This window comes from Amblyomma mixtum, chromosome 3 (assembly GCF_055824585.1).
Source record: "Amblyomma mixtum isolate Tamu chromosome 3, ASM5582458v1, whole genome shotgun sequence".
Taxonomy (NCBI): Eukaryota; Metazoa; Arthropoda; class Arachnida; order Ixodida; family Ixodidae; genus Amblyomma; species Amblyomma mixtum.
In genome coordinates, this window is record NC_143014.1 from 26,082,320 (window position 1) to 26,102,225 (window position 19,906).

At 45.3% G+C, this 19,906-nt stretch overlaps 1 protein-coding gene across 14 annotated transcripts in view; it reads right to left on the reverse strand.

The window, feature by feature from the left end:
* The window catches only part of Brd8 (Bromodomain containing 8), a 127,639-nt gene that overhangs the window by 53,573 nt on the left and 54,160 nt on the right, over positions 1–19,906 (reverse strand). For 8 of the 14 annotated variants that reach the window (XM_089578427.1, XM_089578425.1, XM_089578431.1 and 5 more), the window contains 4 exons: positions 13,949–14,029; positions 13,812–13,880; positions 13,528–13,705; positions 6,557–6,658 (listed from right to left, as the gene is read on the reverse strand). In XM_089578427.1, the coding sequence (XP_089434553.1) occupies positions 6,557–6,658; positions 13,528–13,705; positions 13,812–13,880; positions 13,949–14,029 (430 nt within the window). The remainder of the gene's footprint in view (positions 1–6,556; positions 6,659–13,527; positions 13,706–13,811; positions 13,881–13,948; positions 14,030–19,906) is intronic. The other 6 variants (XM_089578432.1, XM_089578429.1, XM_089578435.1 and 3 more) reach the window with 1 other exon arrangement.

Here is a 19,906-nt window from a genome sequence, read left to right on the forward strand (position 1 = left end):
AACGTAACCACGACGCCACCTAATATGGTATTTACTCGCATAATAAGCCCACTTTCTTTCCAGAAAAGCTGACATCAATGTCAGGGGAGAGTTCATTATGTGGGGAAAATAAAGCTCTGAGAATCATTTCTGTGAGAGTCAAAATTTCATATTATACGCCTGCCCACCCGTTGGTCTGTCTGTCATCAACAAAAGCACGTGGTCAGGCATGTTCGTATCGCAGATGTTTAACACCGTTCACTTCTTCACTGCTGTATCACAGGACGATTCGACGATTTTGTGATTGTCGACGGCGCTTTTTATGCTAAGTGAAAAAAAAAAAAAAAAACTCGCAGAATGATTGCAAGTGTGTAATGAGAATGTTGAAGCATGAGCTGTGGTGCGAGAGGGGTTAGGCATTTTCACTCCCGATCTAGAGCTCACCAAATCGCTCAGGGGTCTGAAGGTCCTGTTTCCTCCATAGCCTTTCAGTGCAGAGGATGTTTTATAGCATTCTGGTTTAACCTCCTACGCTCTTCTCCAATGCTCAGGAGCTCAGTGGCTTTCTAAGCCTACACTGGCACAGCCGAGCCATCGGCAACACACTGAGCAAGCCACCACTGCCCAGACTTCTGTCAAAGGCACACAATGTCTTGGCCTTCTGCCAAGTTCACTGAATGCACCACCGTGGCACCCCACAGAGCTGTACTCAAAGAAAAACACAGCGGATGTTATCGGCGCATAGCATCTTGGTGCACCGCCATGGTCCGTGCTGCGGACGTAGCGAAACTGAGGAACGCACTAAGTAAACATGTACAAAAAGAAGGTAAATTCTCAACGACAAAAGTGGGGGGTCATTTTGCAAGTGGGTTCATTACGCGAGTAAATATGGTATTTGTCCCTAGACTAAACTGCGATTGCTATTACATACTGATTTATTACTTGATGATACCAATGCTTTGGATCTAAGATGTACAAGAATGAATGCCCGCAAAAAAAGAACCATCAAGGCATCAACGGATTGAACTCGTGATAACTGGAACTTTAAATGGAATTAAGCGTACACAAGCCACAATGTACAGCACTGCTACCACCTACATTTCTAAAAATGTTAAAAGTTGATGCACTGCAAATGAATCGGAGACCATTACAGTTTAGTTTAGTTTTATGAACTGCAATGGTTTGCAATTCGTCTGCAATGAATCGACTTTAAACACCGTACCATTACAAACCTTCTACAACAGTAATGTCGAGGTGAAACGAGCATACCAATTTTTGCTCACTTCAGTTACAAGCATTCTTGTCACACGCACACTGCAAGCAACATGGCATGAGCAAGAACACAAGCATAATCTCAGGGTCCCTCCCCTTTCTCACTGTTTCCGTAACAGGGAGAAAGGAGAGGGACCCTCCTTTCTCCCTGTTTCGTCCCTGCGCCATGTTCTCTCGCTCATATGCCTAAAGGTGCCTACTTGACACTCTTGTAAAGGAGGCTGTGCAAGTGGCACAGTAGGGCACTCAGCAAGGCTATCTACTCATGCTGCAAGTGGTGGTGATGCCAGCACTTCCCAAATGAGAGGCAATTTTGAAGTAGGATTATTAGTGCCAGTGTCACACTTGTAGCTCATCTTCTCAAGGCATCATGGAAAGTAGAAGGCTGCTTGTGAAGAGAACAAGCTGTGGATGCTTACACACTACAGAGGAGCACCTCTACAAAAGGATGAAATCAACACACAAGACTGAGCTTAATAGAGCTACAAGCCACAGCTGAAGAGTGGAAAGTTAAGCGAGCACAGAACGTCTCTGTAAACACCTTGGCAAAGCCAAATGTTTTATGCAATGCATGGTGTTCACAAAAAGAACCCAAGCTAAGCTACAGTAGAATCTCGATAATAACAATCTCAAGGGGTCGTGAAAAAATTCGTATCATCCGAAATTGTGTATCATCCAAACGAAAAAAAATTCGTATGCAGAAGCTTAGAAAATGCATTCTGTTCACGGCTAACGGGATTTATTCACGGCCACGCATCGCCGCTCACTGCTCACAATGTGTACCGCATGATTAGCGATAGCAACGTCAGCAATGTGCGAGCCGCTTGCGGCGTTGGCGATGTACGGGCAGCGCTTAATGCTCAAGAGTGCAGTCATGGCTCGAGCATTGATATCATCCGAAGTGGCGCGGGAGAGAATACGGAACATCCAGAATTCTGCACATTGTGCCCAATGCACTCCGACCGGAGAATTTTAGAAGTTCGTACTGTAAAGAGGAAGATGAGCAGCGGCGGCCATTCGCTGCGCATTAGCTGTATGAAGCGAAAATCCGGATAACGGCGTCGTCACTTTGCGAAGTTTGCGGCACAGTTTCTCATTTATCACAGAAACAGCAGCGCCAGTATCAACAAGCGCCAAGGCGGTGTGGCCCTCCACAGAAACGTCGAGCACATTCGCTGGGGACAAACGAGGCCTTGAACTTGTCGCCGAATACGCAGTTCTTGCCTCGGGAACTGCGGCAACTAGTTTTCCTGGCGCATAGGCGAATGAGGACGCAGTGGCGAAACAGAACGGCGCCACGGGGATGGCGAACGGCGGCGAGAATACGGGCGGCGATCGGAGGCATCAAGCTGTTCGGCAGCCGACGGACGTGGCGGGGGCTGTGGTGCCGCGTAGACGCAGGTCCTGGGGTCATCCACGGGTGGTGGCACACGGCGTCGGCACAGGCGCGGAACGTGGCCAGGGACACCACATGCATAGCAAATAGGACGGTTGTCACGGGTGCGCCAAGGGTTGACATGAGCAGGAGGTGGTCGGGTTGGAAAGGCAGGCGGCGGCGTCGGAGGATAATACGAGACAAACGGCTCGGCTCTTGGTTTTCGAACGGCGTCAGCGTATGTGAGCGGCGCTGCAGCGGGAACCGGCGGACGAACAGGTGGTAGCGCTTCGGTCACTTGCTCGCGAATCACCGTTTGTAGGGTCGGATTCAGGTTGGAGGGAGGCCCCTGCACGCCGTGAAGAAGTGACAGCTGTCGAGCCACCTCCTCACGTACAAAGTCTTTTATCTGGTCAAGTAGCGGGCTGTGAGAGGTTGTCACAGCGAGGCTGGAAAGCGAGTCAGGCTGCACGGAGGGTGGTAGCACCGGAATGCGCTGCTTGCGGAGCTCATCGTAGCTCTGACACAGGTTGAATACTTCGGCAACAGTGGTAGGGTTCCGGGCGATAAGCATCTGAAATGCTTCCGTTTTGATGCCTTTCAGGACATGCTTAATCCGGTCCGCCTCGGTCATAGACGAGTCTACCCTTGAACAGAGGTTGATGACATCCTCGATATAACTCGTGAACGATTCTCCCTGCAGCTGGGCTCTCACTCGCAGGCGCTGTTCAGCGCGCAGCTTGCGTACTGCAGGGCGCCCAAAGATGTCAGAAAAGGCTCTTTTGAAGGCAGACCAGGTGGTAAAGTCTGCTTCATGGTTCCTGTGCCATAGGCTGGCCACGTCCGAGAGGTAAAACACCATGTTGTTCAATTTCATGGCGTCGTCCCACCGGTTGTGGCCGCTTATCCGCTCGTACGAGGCAAGCCAATCCTCCACGTCGTGATCATCAGACCCGGTAAAAATGGCTGGGTCCCGCTGTCGGAGAGCGCCAGGGCACACGACGGGCGTAGGCGAAAGGGAAGATGACTGGCTTGCGTCGGTGGACATGGCTGGAGCGATCGTTCTGCTGCGAAGCTCCAGGACGTTGGCCAAAGGCTGTACCCAGCACAGCTCCACCAAATTGTAGCAGGATTTCCGGGGAAAGTAACTTAGCGACAGCTAGCCCAAAATGCGGTCCGAGCTTCGGTCATCCAGACAGCGATCTCGCGCCGCGTGCTAGCGGAGCGGCGGCCGCCGCTGCTCATCTTTCTCTTTACAGTACCATCATGAAATTCGTATCAACCGTGTTCGTATCACTGAGATTCTACTGTATTCTGTTTCTTACAGCACCTTTTACACTTGCCAAATGTGGCCACGGCACATCTGCCACAATCCATACCTGGGCTATGCACTACTGCCAGCACTGCCCTTAAATGACAAGGTCAGGTTCATTAAGAGCAATGGTGGCTCCCTACCGGGCTCCCTACTGGACGCCCTGGTATTCCCCCTCCACATGCACAGGGGTATGGTCACCGTGCAGCCCTTGTAGGCAGTTTCTAATTTATATTGGGTGTTTTTTAATCTGTACAGATTACAGATGGGAGTATAATAAGTTTTCCCCTGTGATTCCTGGACTAACTTTCCTACTGTCTGCCCGCTACCTTCGCACTTATGCTGCCTCTCACTACAATGTGCTTCATTTTTACTTTATTCACTTTCACTTCAATATCTTCACAGACCCTTTTGACTACCTCACCGTCATCATTGGATGTCAGTGTATATGCCTGACTGCACTACCTTCACTTTGTGCTTTTTGTAAAACTTAATAATTATGACTGCCGCCATAACAAAACTTATTAAAAGACACAAAAATATGGCATTTAAGGATTCATACAGTACCTCCATTGTATCTACTCCGTTTGTAAAAACTCAGAAAAACATTTCTCAGAAAGCAGAGTGCTGTTGGTGAATCCTCAATATTAGGCTATAAGTCTCATAAGTAGCGTCGAAAGAAGCTCAGAACGGACATATGGTTGTCCCTTGTTTTGCTGTCTTCAAAACTATCTCCTAAAATCTCTTATTAAACTTTCTCTAACCAATAAAAAAAGTAATAAAAATAGTAACATGCTGCCATGCTTCTTGGTCTCAAAGACAGCTTAGCTCAAAAATATGTATCCTAACAAGCCCCTTAGCTCTATTCCTGTCTGCTCACAGCATGGTAAGGATGTTGGTTTGGGAGTTTTAATTCCACAGGCAGCATAAAGACGGTTCTTCCACAGCTGCTGCTGCCCACTTTCCATCATATTTTATGACACCTGCTATGGTAGTGCTGGTGCACACTCCCCAAGCTAGGCCACAAGTGCAGTCAAACCTCAACATAACGAAGCCATACTTGGAGCTAAAAATTCGTTAAACCGTGAATTTCATTAAGCTGAGATTCACATGTTTCAGTAGTCTATTTGAAAATAAAGTTACACATTCTTGAACAAACCAAACAGATGGAACCTTGTAAATACAGCAGAATCTCATGACATGATTACATCTGATCGGAACTTTATGATCATACGAATTCATGTTCCTGCCAGAGTGAGTTACATATATTACAGTACAGCACGATGCAAACAATTTTTCTACCCCCAACGAATGATATTAACACGCAAAGCACCAGGCTCTTGCCAGTTGGCACTGCAAAAATGATCGGTGGTGGAGCCCGCCCAGCAGTTCGGATTAAGACAACAGACAGAGCAGCAGTACATTCTGCTCTAGGGAGGCTTATATGCACTCACTCAAATGGAGGCTCTCTATTCTGTATCTGCACTGCTCTACTGATTGAAGCCGATCAGCAATACCTGTGCATAAAAGGGCCCATGCAATTTTCATTTTCTAGGCTCCTGGTACGTGCATGCGAAAGTGCGGTACGAAATTAATTTGTTAAGCTGCAAAAAAAAAAAAAAAAAAAAAAACGTCGATTTCAATGGTGCAGAGGTTGGGAAATGTGTTACTTCGCAAATTTCATTAAATTGAGGTTTGTTGTATCAAGGTTCGATCATATCATAAATAACATAAAGGGCAGCTTTTAAAGTAGAAAGAAAGACAGTAGGTGCTGTAGCTTAGCTGGTAGAGCATCCTACACAACAAGCTAAATCATGGGTCTAGATCAGGCACGCTATTGTTTTTTCTTCCACTTTCTCTGATACTATTCTCCACATTTTGCTTCTCTAATCAACAAAACCAAGTAAAGAAATAATAATGCTTCCCTTCCCATGCTTCCCTTTGTCTGAAAGGCTATAGGCTTCGTATTGTCCCAATGAACCCCTAAAGCTGAATAATACTGCCTACGTCTTGTTTTTCAGAGCATGTTGTTTCAGAGCAGGTGTGAGATAAGCAATGAAAGGCTCCAAGTTTGGCTCCTACAACAACGGACCACGGAAATGCAAGACAATGCTAGACATAGTATCTGACAGCTATATGAAAGGAACTGTTGTTCTGTTCCCATGCCCGTCTGCGGATACACAGGTAACTACAGACTGCTCCTCCTTTTCCCATGAGTGTTACAGGCCTGGCTGCCTCACACAACCAGGCCTGTTCCACTGCTAGCCTGACTGGCTGTGACAGGTGCACTGCTTTTCAGCCAAGATCCACATGCTTTAAAAGGCATGGTGAGAAGGACGTAGCTTCTGCCAACAAGGTCCAGCTCCTCAATATTGGTCTGGGTTTGAGCCCTGCACCATGCTGAAAAATTTGCAGGGCTGCATCAACCACACAAAATGCAACCTTGAGAGATAGTCCTTGACTGAGGCCTCGAGGCATTTAACTGCCTCCACCGCAGGCACCTATGCAATCATACTAACGAGGGTCCACAGGGTACAACCAGCGAGGTGACCCAGCTGAGGGCCACATCAGGAGTGCGCAGGGCCCGCCAGCAGGGCAGCATGCGGTGGCCCGCTCACCTTCTCCTCCCTGACAAAGTCCGGCTTCTTATCCCGCCCATCACGTCCACGCAGGCTTTTGGTTTCTGTGGTCTTCACCATCAACTGGGTTGCCAGAAAATCCTGATAGTAAAAGACACATGACATAAGGCAGCACTCTGCAAGCTTAGTTCTCAGGCATTAACCAACTTGACTTTGCCACCTTTTTTTTTTTTCAACCCCTGTTGGTAAAAGAAGTGATAGTGCATTTCTTTGGCACAGTACTCAGCCCACCCACACATAGGTAGAAAAGTGAGAACATTCCACTGAGTCTAAAGTACACACTGACTAATGTACAGATGTAATGGTGCTCTTAGAACTACCTGTCATTTAAACACCTTTCCATCTGGCCCACAAATGCCAAGTCAAGTATGCTGAATGTTTCATACAACAGCCTGGAAATATGCTCTGAATATGCCCTCATATGGCTGAACACCACAAGATCAATCATTCATTGCATCACTTTTTGTAGTGTTGACTTTTGTACACAAGCCTCAAACACAATGCAGTGAACGGCCAGTCTTGTGGTCTTCACCATTACAACAAGTTCATATTACGTGTCCAGGGTGTGGTATACAATACCACTGTCATGCAACTTATTCACGAGGGATCCTCAGGAGGAATGGCCACAAATAAGTTGGCAGACGGTTGCCCTTCATGTCCTCATCAGATCGGCTTCCCGATGGGGTGACGGCGTGAATATATTTGCGCTTGTATCTATTTTATCTGCATTAAAGGGGCCCAGAAACACAATCTTAGCTGACTGTTTTGCCTGTTGATCGCATACAGGGAGTTACAATGGGGCTATTAGCGTCGGTAATGCCACGTATATTCCGTTTTTTAATATTTTAATGTCCTCCCAAAAACAAATTCATGGCTCTGATGGGGTCCCCACACAGTGGCGGGTTTTAGCAGCGGATATGACATCACCTGGCGCGAGCTGATGATTGGACAAACAGTAAATATACTGCAAATTGTGTGAATAAATAGGGACACATTTTGTCACCCGTCGGTGTTTTATATTAGATCAACAAAAACAACTTGTTCATCTTAGATAAAAGCCCTGCAATGCAAGTAAAATAAAAATACACCACCAGGGGCTCTGGCATGGAAACGACACTGCCAGTCTCAGCAAGAACGAGTTACAGAGAGCAGGCAACCATGGAGTGCAGACTTCTGCGACGTGCTCTGGCAGGCCATTTTGATTGGTTGCGCCAGGTGCCGTCATCGGGAGAGCGAAATGGGAGTGGGAAGCCCCGCCAAAATCGAGTTGAGGGCAGCGTTTTGTTTGCTTGTGTTTTGAAATTTCTTCATTGAATAACTCCCGTTCCTGTGCATCGATTCCTGTAATTCTTTTTAAGTCAGCATCTGTGTGACATAAAGAATCCACCTGAAGTATAGCCGGTACCCCCCCGAGCAGTGTTTCACAGCCCCTTTAACGATAAGTGAAACTAGTGGCTACACTTCACATGCACACTTCAATACTCGCCAGCGATATGCTTGCTAAATTCTTGAACTTCGGCATGACCCCTTGCCATAACAATTAGACCCAGCAAGTCCTCAGGGTTCGTGTCGGCGATTTTGCCAATTAAGGAGAGTGAATTCACAAGGTTCAGCCAATGCAAATGGTCAACGAGTGTATTTTTGACCATGGTAACCTGAAACTGCCTATTGCTTACATCGCAGAATGTGCATACAATGAACAGGAAGCATCAGTGAGACTGCCAAGCAATATTTTAATGCTATAGGTGGCCAGCACCAGTCCTCGCTATCGCTAGCTTGTGGACAAAAAATTAGGTTTCAATTAACACGAACGGTCATCGAACACACTCTTGGATAAAGTAATTTAAAATCAAGTACTGGTCACATCAGAGAAAGCAGGGACAATTAAAGAGAATCGCCTGTTATACGTGATGTCAGCAAACTGGCTATAAAATGTGTACCAAGCGAGCTATCACGTCGGCACTTCTACGTAGTCGCTTCTACGTAGTCGCACTGCGTAAACAAGCACAAGTACAAGCGATATAAAAAAGAAGAGATTATTCAATATAAGTATAGCGCGGATTGCCTTTTATGTGATGCAAACGAGCATTAGTTGTTTGTACACAACAATGTAAACAACAGTACTGGTGCAGTTGTCCTGATCAGTGCACTTCTGGGGAAATTTCGCGCTCACACGGTAAATGCTCAGTGGTGTACAATTACCTTCAAGTACTCAATTAGCGAATACATGAGCGATTTCCTAGACAAGCATCAGAAAAAGCGAGCAGCAGATATCAGAATCAAGAGCCACAGAGCTGAAGCTGTTGCGCTGCTCAGTTGTGGGTGGGCGAAGTGACAGTGATGCCTATTGGTCTGTGCAGGCTGTGTTCGCATTTGGAAGGCATTCCAAAACCTGGAATGTCTCCGCAGTGCTCCGTTAACTCAAATGTCGTCTGAACCAAATGCGGTTGAAAAAATTCGTGTAGCAGCGCAAGTTCGGTAGTCGAGTTGAATGACGTTCGGTTGAAAGGCATTCGAAACGTCCGTGTAGCAGAGGTATAATATTTTTCACATATTGCCCAATTCAAATTGCCAGCCATGATATGTGCAAGCTGGCAGTGGGCAATAGTGCACTTTCTCATGAAATTACAATGTTCCTTAATACCCGATAAGGAAGGCGTGGTTGCACTTAGAATAGAATACCGTGTTCCATTTACTTATGTCCGCACCTGTGCACTAAAGACAATAATAATTCGTGCCGTAACACAAAGATGCTGCGATCTGGGAGGTGCTGCCACCTAGCTTAAATTTACAAAAGCATTATTTTTGTTCTCTTGTTTTTTTTTTTTTTTTTCGGTGGCAGTTATGGCGGTTGAGTTATTTGAGCTCTTAGTTATCGGTGATGGCAGCTCTCGCAGAACTTCGGCGGAAGGAGGTCACTGGAGTAGCGGCTCGTCTGACTCCCATTGCATGCCAAGCATACAATCTGAGAACAATAGCTCATCGTCTAAGAAAGCAGTGACGGACGCCACCGAGTTGTAACCAGTCATGATGGGCCCCAGACATCAGGCAATCACGCACGGCGAAATGAAAGCAAGTGGAGCAAAGGTGCTTTATAGCCCTTTGCGTTTCGTTTTGATGCTTTTGCACCCTGGAGAATCCATAAGTGCAAAGCCTCTACCTCATGCTAAGGAAGCGGATTACTTAGAACTTTTCTTTGATTAGGGAGTTGTTTCGATGACCATGAGTGAAACAAACGCACCTGCATGCAAGAAGACAGATACTGTGTGCATACTGCAGCTGGAGGCCTGGGTCGATGTCAGCATTTAACAGCTTCCTGGCAGTTGTTCTGCTCATAAGCCTGATTTGTAAGAACACCCTATAGGGCTGACTATACACAACATTTCACACGTAGCAGGAAAAGCAACGGAGGCTGTGGAAGTAGTGCGCCCGCAAAACCGTCATATTACTCCCCCACATAATATTCGTTCCTCTCGAAGCCTTGGTGAGCAATCGGGCCAAAACAAAGAGCGGTATAAAATGAAGAGCTAGCACTGGGAAGCTGTGAGGCGCCCAGATTTCAAGCCCTCTGGCTATAATTTTCACTGAGTGCGCACTACCTTTTAGGTGCACATGGGTTCAGAGCAATTCACCCTACCAGCCGCATATCACACTGCCACGCCATTCTTATATTTCTCGAAGACTCTATGAGTGGCAAGACAAAAATGAGGCAAGAGGTGAAACAAAGTGCAGGACGCTACCAGTCATGGTACCTGATGTTTATTGAAATGAAATATGCCTATGTTCACTCTGGTTGTACGGTGGAGGCTACCACTCATGGTACCTGATGTTCGAAACTAAATATGCCTGTGTTCACTCTGGTTGTACGGTGAACTGCTTTTCAGGCGTGGACTTAGCTTGTGCGAACAGGTGAGCTAGCTTTGGCAGTGTTGACTCCTATGTACGAAACGGAGTATACTAGATGTCTGAGCTGCATCTGAGCTTCAGCAAAAGGCTCAGGGCGACTGGGCCATTTATGGAAGCAATCCAGGGAAAGTTTTGAGCCTCCTGGTTTGACACCAAGACCTCTGCAAGGATGAGTCCATCATGCCATGGAAATGACAACTGTTGTTTCGACAGTATATCCCCTTCAAGTGACACCACTTCAGCGTCAAGATGTTTGTCCTGTGTGACGTGAAAACCAGCTATGTAGTAAAATTTACTGTGTATACTGGGGGGTCACAACGAGCATAACAGTAATCCACATACTAGGGATTTTCTGGCTCAGTCATCAAGGACACGCTATATTCATTGATGCAAGCCCAGCACCACGCTTCTAGACCTCTTTGAAGCAATCGAAAGGGTCTTCCACAATTTCCGAAAAATATTTTAAAAAAAAAGGCGAAGTCAAATTTTTTTCAAATCGAAACGCTTCTGGTGCTCGAATAGTGCGACAAGCGGGAGATGCACATGACGACATCAATGCATGATGCCCGGCTTGAGGACACTGGAAAGGTGGACAGAACCAGAGGCAAAAACAAGGAAAAGCCTGCATCTACGCTGGAATAAATTAAGAAAATGGGGTCGGTATCAACGCTGAAGTGGTATAAGCAATTTTTCCTACATGTGATGGTCGTGTCCCTCTTTAATGCCTTTATCTTGCATCACGAAAACTGTGGCTGTGCAATATTCGCAGAGTTTAGAGTGTTGTGCATCAGCTGGTGATAGGTGTGCACCACACTGATAGGAAGGTTAGAAGGTGGAGTGGCCACAACCCTACCAGAGTGACGGCCCGAAACTTTCCTCAGCTGGTTCCTCGCACCGGAGCCAAGCACAGCAAAAGTGCCACATTTGTGCACACAGGACAATACGGGAAAAACAATGAAAGGACAACCGCCACATGCGTCTGGAGTTTGTAATAAGCGAGCGTTCGTTATATCACCGTCCATGAAAAGTTGGCTCGAATGTATCTTTTTCTCACTCGCAATACAAGGGGAGTATAATCATTGATACATGCAATATGTGTCTTCTTTCGTATTATGAAAACGTTATGCTTACTTCGTCATGGCAGCACTTTTTTTTTTTTTGTCTAGAGTCAGAAAAATTATGAAAACCTTGCCTACAGGTGGTATATAGGCACTAAGTGCCACTGATTGAATAAATATTTATTACACTTTTGGCAAAAGCAGAATGCATCTGGCTAACAAGCATCCCCACGGTAGTTAGTCCTAAGGCTCAGCTGCTAATAAGAGCTTTCAGAAAAAAATGAATAATAAATAATAGCTCTGGCCTAAGTTGGAGTCAAACTCGCGTCAACGGGGTCCAAGAAGCACACGTTTACACAGTTTGCCATTACAGCAGCTACAGCTCATCACAAAAATATGGTGGTCAGGACAAAACTCTTCCCACTGTTTTCAGTGATGTGATCAATTACAAGGAGACAGCAGCTCCTGGTACTGTGAACTTTGTTTAGCATCAGCAGATGATCTTGTAGTGTCTGCCCATGCTCACACATACCCTATTCAAAGTGCCTTCAATCAGACGCAGTAAGTGAAGGCCTAATCACAGAACCCTTCAGCAACTTGCTCGCGTATAAAAAAACCCCATAGCAAGATTCACCGAAAACATGAGCTTTCACTGAGCCACAGAAGAAAGCATGTGGCAAAGCAGAGCTGCACTACAGGACTGCACACAACAGCAGGGCTGTGTTGTGCAGGAAACTGCGTTCAAAGCTAGCAGAGTCCGAGTATTAGGTCATCGCATCTAGTCTTTTTAGCCAGGAGAATATTCCTAATGTGTCGCCACTGATGTGGCCTTCAATGTGCTCCGCCCATATACTGCTGCTGTCATTGTCATAGATTCTGGTCGTGGCACCGAGGACGGACTCTGAGCAAAAAAAACACCTTTGCTACATGACTATCTGTGAGCTTTTTTGACAGAACTGCCCAGCAGTTCGATGGGCTGCTCCCAAGGCCACATTTACGGGTGAAAGTGTGAACATAATTTCAGCACTGTGTCGCAGCATTGCAGACGAGGTAACGGCCAGCGCCTGTTGATGTCACAAGCCTTTCAAAATGGCAGTTGCTGCTGATGAGAGGAGTGTCGCAGTCGCAATTTCAGTCACTTATTTCAGAATAATGAATACATCTAGGGTGCTCAAACTCGAAAAATAAAATAAGAAACACTAGTATCGGATCGGTTTATGGGGGTTTAACGTCCCAAAGCGACTCAGGCTACGAGGGACACCGTAGTGAACGGCTCCGGAAATTTCGACCACCTGGAAGGGGAGGGGGGTTCTTTAAAGTGCAGTGGCATTGCCCACTACACGAGCCTCTAGAATTTTGCCTCCACCACGGCCAAGATCGAACACGCATCTTTCGGGACAGCAGCCGAGCGCCATAACCACTGAGCCACCCCGGCAGCTACTAGTATTGAATGGAATGCAGAACTACAATATGCATCACAACCAAGCCATGGTCCCTTTGAAGGCGAGGGTGAGGGAAAAAAAGAAACCATGTATGCAATAACATTTCATGGTTACTGATAGCACTACATGCAGCACCACGTAGAATTAGTGCCAAACAATGCTGCCACAAGACAAGTGGCAGTAAGCAGCATGTTTGTGCAACATGTTCACTTCTGTAACTGAAGATTTTTTTTTTTCCAACTCTGTAGCTCCCCTGCTATCCATATAGAATAAAGAACAACCACAGCTTACACAAACGAACGATGCAGCATAAAATGTATACTTTTCTTTTCTTTTTAGAACAAAATTAGTTCATTATATACCTTGCCAGAGAACTTATTTTTATTAAGCAAGGCGCTGACACTCAATTTCCGTAGCAGATTTCAAGGAGGATCATGTTTCTTTAATTGTTACACTCATTGTTTCGTTAAAATGGTTTCACTGTAATCACATTTAATTGAGCACACTATAAGATGAAACACAAAACATTCAATTGGACACTGACCTGTATATGCCCCATGACTTCTTTCTGCATTTCAATGGCCATGTGATAGACATCATGGTCAGAGCTGTTGTACATTATGGCATTTTGAAACATGAGCATCATGTCTCGTTGAAACTCCAAGGTAGTCTTGATGTATCCACTTTCAATGTTTTTCTTGATTGTCAGCAAATCCATGGGTCTAATAAAGAAGAAGAAAAAGGAGTGGCGGAGAAAATGACCTGCAGTGAAATATAAAAAAACGCAATAAAAGCAATATTGCCAAAAATGCAGGCAAAATGCTAAACCTGTGGACGACGCCGTGGTAACCAGGAGCCATTTCATCAGTGACTGGGTGCAAAAACACATTTGCATACCTGGAAGGAAGTTAGCAGAAAGAAAAATAAACGCCACTCAAGGAAAGCTTACATAGCAGGCCACATACTTGTGATTGGCTGCTGCTCTCCAGACCAGCATGATAGACTTCTTCCACACCTTGTAGTCCCGCACAACTTCAGAGTCCTCACTGAAAAGCAATCAGAGCATGTGTCACCGTTTCTAATGGGGGATAATTCACACACTTAGCTAATTCAAACAAATTTCAAAATTTTGGTTGGCTGGCTATATTTGCAATGCATTTCAAAGCACTTAATTTGTACCGTGGTTTTTCCTAAATTCGCTTCATTCAAATTTCATCTCGCTCCTACACTCCTGGCGCGTGAAAGAGCGGTGACCGAGGTGCAAACGTCGGGTTTTTGGCGCCAGAAGAGTCGAAAATTCGGCCTCTCCAACCGGTCAACTTAGACACGATCTGAAGTGGGGCCGTGTCGATTGGAGTCACCCCGTCACTGCATAGTTTTGTTTTCTGAGCTTCACTATCAACCCGCTGAGCTTCAATATCAACCCGCGATGACTGCAGCTTTCAGCCGCACTTCAGCGAGCCAAGCCAGCTGCGCACTGGTTCAGGCATTAACTGGCGAGTCGCTGGCCTTTATTTTTTCTTTTAAGAAGGGGCAAATTTGCGTTCCCCTAGCTTTCATCCACGTGGTCCTTAATGCCAATAATGCGTACTAAGCTGCTCATTCTGTGGAGAAGACACCGCTGCTACTGCATTGCACCTACAGAGGAGGCTGAGAAAGGAGTCACTATTTTGAAGCAGTTGTGCTTCGATATTCTTGGCAGTGGGCATGCAGTACACAATAACAGAATTGCAAAAAAACAGCCACTGCCGCACTGTTTTCTCGTAAGTAGACGACCACTGCTTATTTTTTGATCAATTAAACTTCAGCAGTGCAAAACTGTTTCTGCCGTTTTTTTTTGTTTTTTTTTTAACCATTTGACTATTCAACCTTCGGATAATATGCACCTTTTTTTTCCAGTCCCTAGAGGTCTTAATGTGGTTTATTATACTGGGAAGCCAGCGTATTACTGATAACTCTTTTTTGACCATACTAGAGTAAATATATATCACTGCCTTTTACTCATTTTTTTTGTTGTGCTAAAGCTTTTAGCTGCCTTTGCGTAAAGAAATATATCCAAAATGATTTGTATGCATAAATATCTAAAAAGCATTGTACTTAGTACTGGATTATATTAAGGTGCACTTCTCATAATTCAAACTTCTTATAATTCAAACAAAAAAATTTATAAACAATTACGACTCGGTAATGCAGGGTTTGAGCACAGCTTCTCACATGCCACCTGCCACTGCTGGCAGATGGTGTGTTATACGTTGCTAGCCGCCCTTCGAGATCTGCCCGTAGCAAGCACCTTCCGGGTGTCCGTTCCTCTGCTCGCCATGGCAGGTGGCGTTTCGCTCTGCGAGTGCCCGCCAACACACCACCTGTCACACGCCTTAACATGCCACCTGTCACACCGCCGACATGTAACGCAGGAACGCTTAAAATTTGAGCACAAACACTTGTGCTAAAAAAATTCTAGAAACTACAAAACAATTCAAATTCTTTCTAAAACATGGCATTAAAGTTTTAAAATTACAACTTGAATAGCTTTCGAGCTAGAATTTTTTTTCTTCATGCCTCTTGAAAAGGCTAATTTGAGAGTGCCCTTGATATGATTTTTACAGTCCAACAAAAAAAAATTGGAAGTGTAATGTTATGTGCCAAATGAAAGCTTGGTAAGCATGGTTTGAAAAATACAAATCAAAACTTATTTAATTTACGAAAAAAAGAAAAAAAAAACATAAAACACAACAAAGTACAGGTGCGATATAGCGATATACTATAGTATGCAATAAGTATAGCTGCGATGTAGCTCCAGAATCGAAATCCGACTTTACAACATCTTCGTCCGAGTCACTGCTGCTCGGAGCATCTTAAAAATCAGCTGCAGAGGCTGAAGAATCATGTGCAGCGCGACTCCTCCGAGCGCACGAAGCGCCCGACCTCGACGCGACGCCATCCTCACCGCGTGTTATGTCGCAATAAGCTTATGCTCCAAGGGCACTTCAAAAATGCACGACCGGCGGGGAAATAACGAACTAGGCCAAAAACGGAACTAACTGTCTGAACAACAAACCAGATGCGCCCGCACAAGCGGACAGGAAAAAGAAAGTGAAACCATCAGGCCAACGTTCTGGGATCGGTTTGCGCAGTTACAGCGTCTGAACCAAAATCCGACAATGCAACATCGTCACCAGAGACTCTGCTACTCGTAGCATAGATAATAATTGCAGTCGACGCAGTAGAATTGCGCGCAGCAATGTTTTTCCGAGCGCGCGCCGTCCGCGCGCCCGACGCCATGCACGGAGCGTCCTCGCTGTACCCTCCGCTTCAAGGGCATTTCAAAAATTCGTGCGTCATGGGAAAATTGCACTCTACACAGAAACCGAAACTGTAGTCTTCGAGGAACAAGTTAGATGGCACCACATCACCGTAACAGCTATAATGAGGAGTTTCAGTTCGCACAAACAGACCGGAACCAGAAATCTGGACGCACAGGCGAGCGTTGCGGGTTCTCATTGTGCAGTTTGAGCTTCGAAACAACACCTGACGATACAGCATCGTCGTCAGGGTCCGTGCTAATCGATACATCAAAAATATGTGGTGCAAACGCAGCAGAATTGAGTGGAACGGGGTTTTTTCGAGCACGCGCCATTCCCGATGATGACGGCTTGTTCGGAGTGCCCGACGCCGCACCCCCAACTTCAAGCGCGTCTCAAAAATTGCCGCTTTTTGGCAAAAATATAAACTAAACAGGAAATTTAAGTTCAATGTGTGAACAACAAACCGAATGACTCAGCAATTGCGTAGCGACCGCAGTCGCGCTGCCGTAGAGCTTCGAATTTTTCGATCACCGGTGATCGAAGCGCAGTGGCGTGGTAACGAAAGAGTTAAGGACAGGGGGCAAACACAAGAAAACATGAATGTAGTTGAATGTCTCAATGACGATATAAAACAGTTTGGAGTCGGTGCCGATTATTTTGTTGGGTTACATGAATGAACACCTCGAGGATCTGGATGGATACACAGATTGTAACAGGAAGTAAATGCTAGACCTCTGCGAGCGGCGCAACCTAGTTATTGTAAATGAAGAAACTAAATGTGAAGGACAAATCATGTTAAGATTCCGCAACAGGCAGATGACGCAGGGGATCTATAGCAAGCTCGCAAGAATGGAAATAGACGTGCAGTTTGGGAACCGATCATAAGCATATTTGTCTGCAGATGGGAGCCCTCATCAAAAGAGAAATGCAGCAAATACAAAAAGGGAACACAAAATTAAACAATGAACAAATAGCGTTAACAGCAGCAGGCATTGAGGAAGCAATAAAGAAACACCTCATGGAAAAGTGGGATTATAAACAGAACTATTCATCAGTACAAAAATGAAAAGTAAAAGCAGCAAACCGCTGGAAAGGAAAGAGCAAGCCACGAAGCTGGCGGAATAAGGAAGCTATGGAGACCATTGAACAACGATGTGTGACTTTAAGGCAAAGCACTGAACGCAGACAGGAAAAGAAGGCGCAGTTATCTCAAGAGGAAATATACAAAAATGGGAACCTCACTGACAAAAGAAACTGGAAGTACAGGCCCTTGTCCAGGGTAAAATAAAGCAGTCCACTAATCACTGGATGGTTGAAGTTCGCGACACAACTAAAGGTGGGCCAAGAAAATTCTGGAACCATATAAGCTGGCTCGGCAAAAAGAATCAAAGAAAGCAGAAATGAATTCAAGATACCACTGGGAAATGTGCAGAGGGAGACGACGCTGTGAACTACATTAGTACATCAGTTATATCCGGGCCATTTAGGAGCAACGACAGGGTAATCTCCCTAAATCAGGGAGCAACACATAATAGAAAGCAGCTTAGAAAGGCGGAAGCAAATATTCCTAAATGTACATCCGCCGGGATAGACGAAATTCCAATCAAGCTGATTAATGAATTTGGTCTAAGAAGCTAGGAAATGTTGCTAAAAGCATTAGAAACAGTCATAACAAATAAATACCGCACAGCTGGAGACAGAATAAAATGAATTTGATTTATAAAGGGGAAGGAGATAGGATACACATACCCTTCAGACCGCTTATGAAACATTATTTACAGGCTGGCAATACAGGCGGTGACATGAAAAATGCAGTCATGGTTAGAAAGTACTAAGATACTAGGAGAACTTCAGAAGGGGTAGGCTTAGATGATGGCCTGTCCGTGATTAGCAGATGCGCAGAAACAGCTCGGACTGAACACAGACCTCTGTGTTTACCTTCCTGGACATAAGCGATGAACACACCAACGTGAACAGGAAACTCTTGTGAGACATACAAAAAGACAAAGGTATCAGTTATGAGATAACTGATGTCCTGCAGAAAATATATCGAGATAATAAAGTAGAAATTACAAGGGAAGGGATATAAGAAGTACGACAACTGTCGAGGTATGCAAAGGATTAAGGCAAGGTTGTCCTCTATTACCACTGCTGTTCGTGCTTTATATAATAAATATGGAAAGAAGGCTACAAGAAAGTAATCTAGTTTATAATCTGTCGCACAGATTAGGCGGAAAGATTGTCAATCAAAAGCTCCATGGTTTAATGTATGCGATGATACTGTACTACTAGAAGATAGCCAGGAAGATTTGCAAACTGTGGTTAATTGTTGTGGAGATGAAGGAGACGCTCTAGGTTTTCAATTTTGGCACAAAAAAGTCAGGTCTGATAATTTCCAACAATACAACAGATCATGTGCTTACAAAACAAGGCCATACCCAGAGTGGCTGAATAAAAACAACTCAGGTTATGGGCAAACGAAGGACAGATAAACATACAAAAGCAGGAACAGTCTGTTAGGGCAAAAGGGCAAAGAGATTTTCGCACAAATTACATGCTAAAAACTTTTTTTTTTCTTTGCGAGTGTCGTCTATCCTTCCACCCATGAGTCGCTGCGATCATGACGCTGGCTTTTAGCACATCGTTCCTTGCAAAAGGTTGCAAAAGGCGTTTGCTGATATCGCACGTTCCAATGATTGACTGAGTGGCAGTACACAGCATCCGCCCCAATCGCCCATGGCACAATAAGGCCAACCTATACTGAAAACAAGGGTCGTGCAACCAGCCAAGCGCTGGCACTCTGCCAAGTGTGCAGCATCTGGCGCACTGCCAAGAAATGCGTTGTGGACTGTGATGGTGTGAGGGAAGCAACAACTGACGCTTATTTTTTTTTCAAATTCTTAGGCAAAAATCGGGGGTGGGTGGGTTCATTATGCTAGTGGGTTTGTTACGCGAGTCAATACAGTACTATACCGTAATGCAAATGGTTCCTGTTAGTTTTTTCGAGGCCATTCGATAATTCGAACATCGGATAATTCAAACTTTTTTCCCCATACCATGAAGTTCAAATTTACCGAGCTTTTACTGCATTCTGAGCATTTCACTATCACCTTACTGATCGTTGAGTAGCCTTTCCGAAAGCCAGTCTGGTCAAGCACAAGCAAAGCTTATGTCTGCAGCAGTTCTGGCAGTGCTGCTGCGCTCTCATCAAAATTAGCAGCTTACTTTTGTGTGCAACTCCTCTTCCTGGCAGTACAACACATAGTGGATCCTTCACTTGCAATGCAGGTGCAAACAATGAGAGGAAAAGGCTAGCTGCACTTTCATGGGCATTAATACCAGCGCAGCTGCTGCAGAGACAAGAAATGCTTGTGCACCACATACCAAATGCATACAAAACCAAGACTGGCGCTACAAATAAGACCCCGATGACTTGACAGCCTTGAGTGAAAGCGCACTAAAGCGCACTAGAAAATGGGAGGAAAAGCGTACTAAAGAGCTGCTGCACAGAGAGTGACAGCCAAGGCAGACAAGACGTTTGAATTTTCATGCTTATGAACCATTGATGAGGCCTCACTATTCTTTTTGCTAAAAATCACTTTCCATAATAAGCACTAA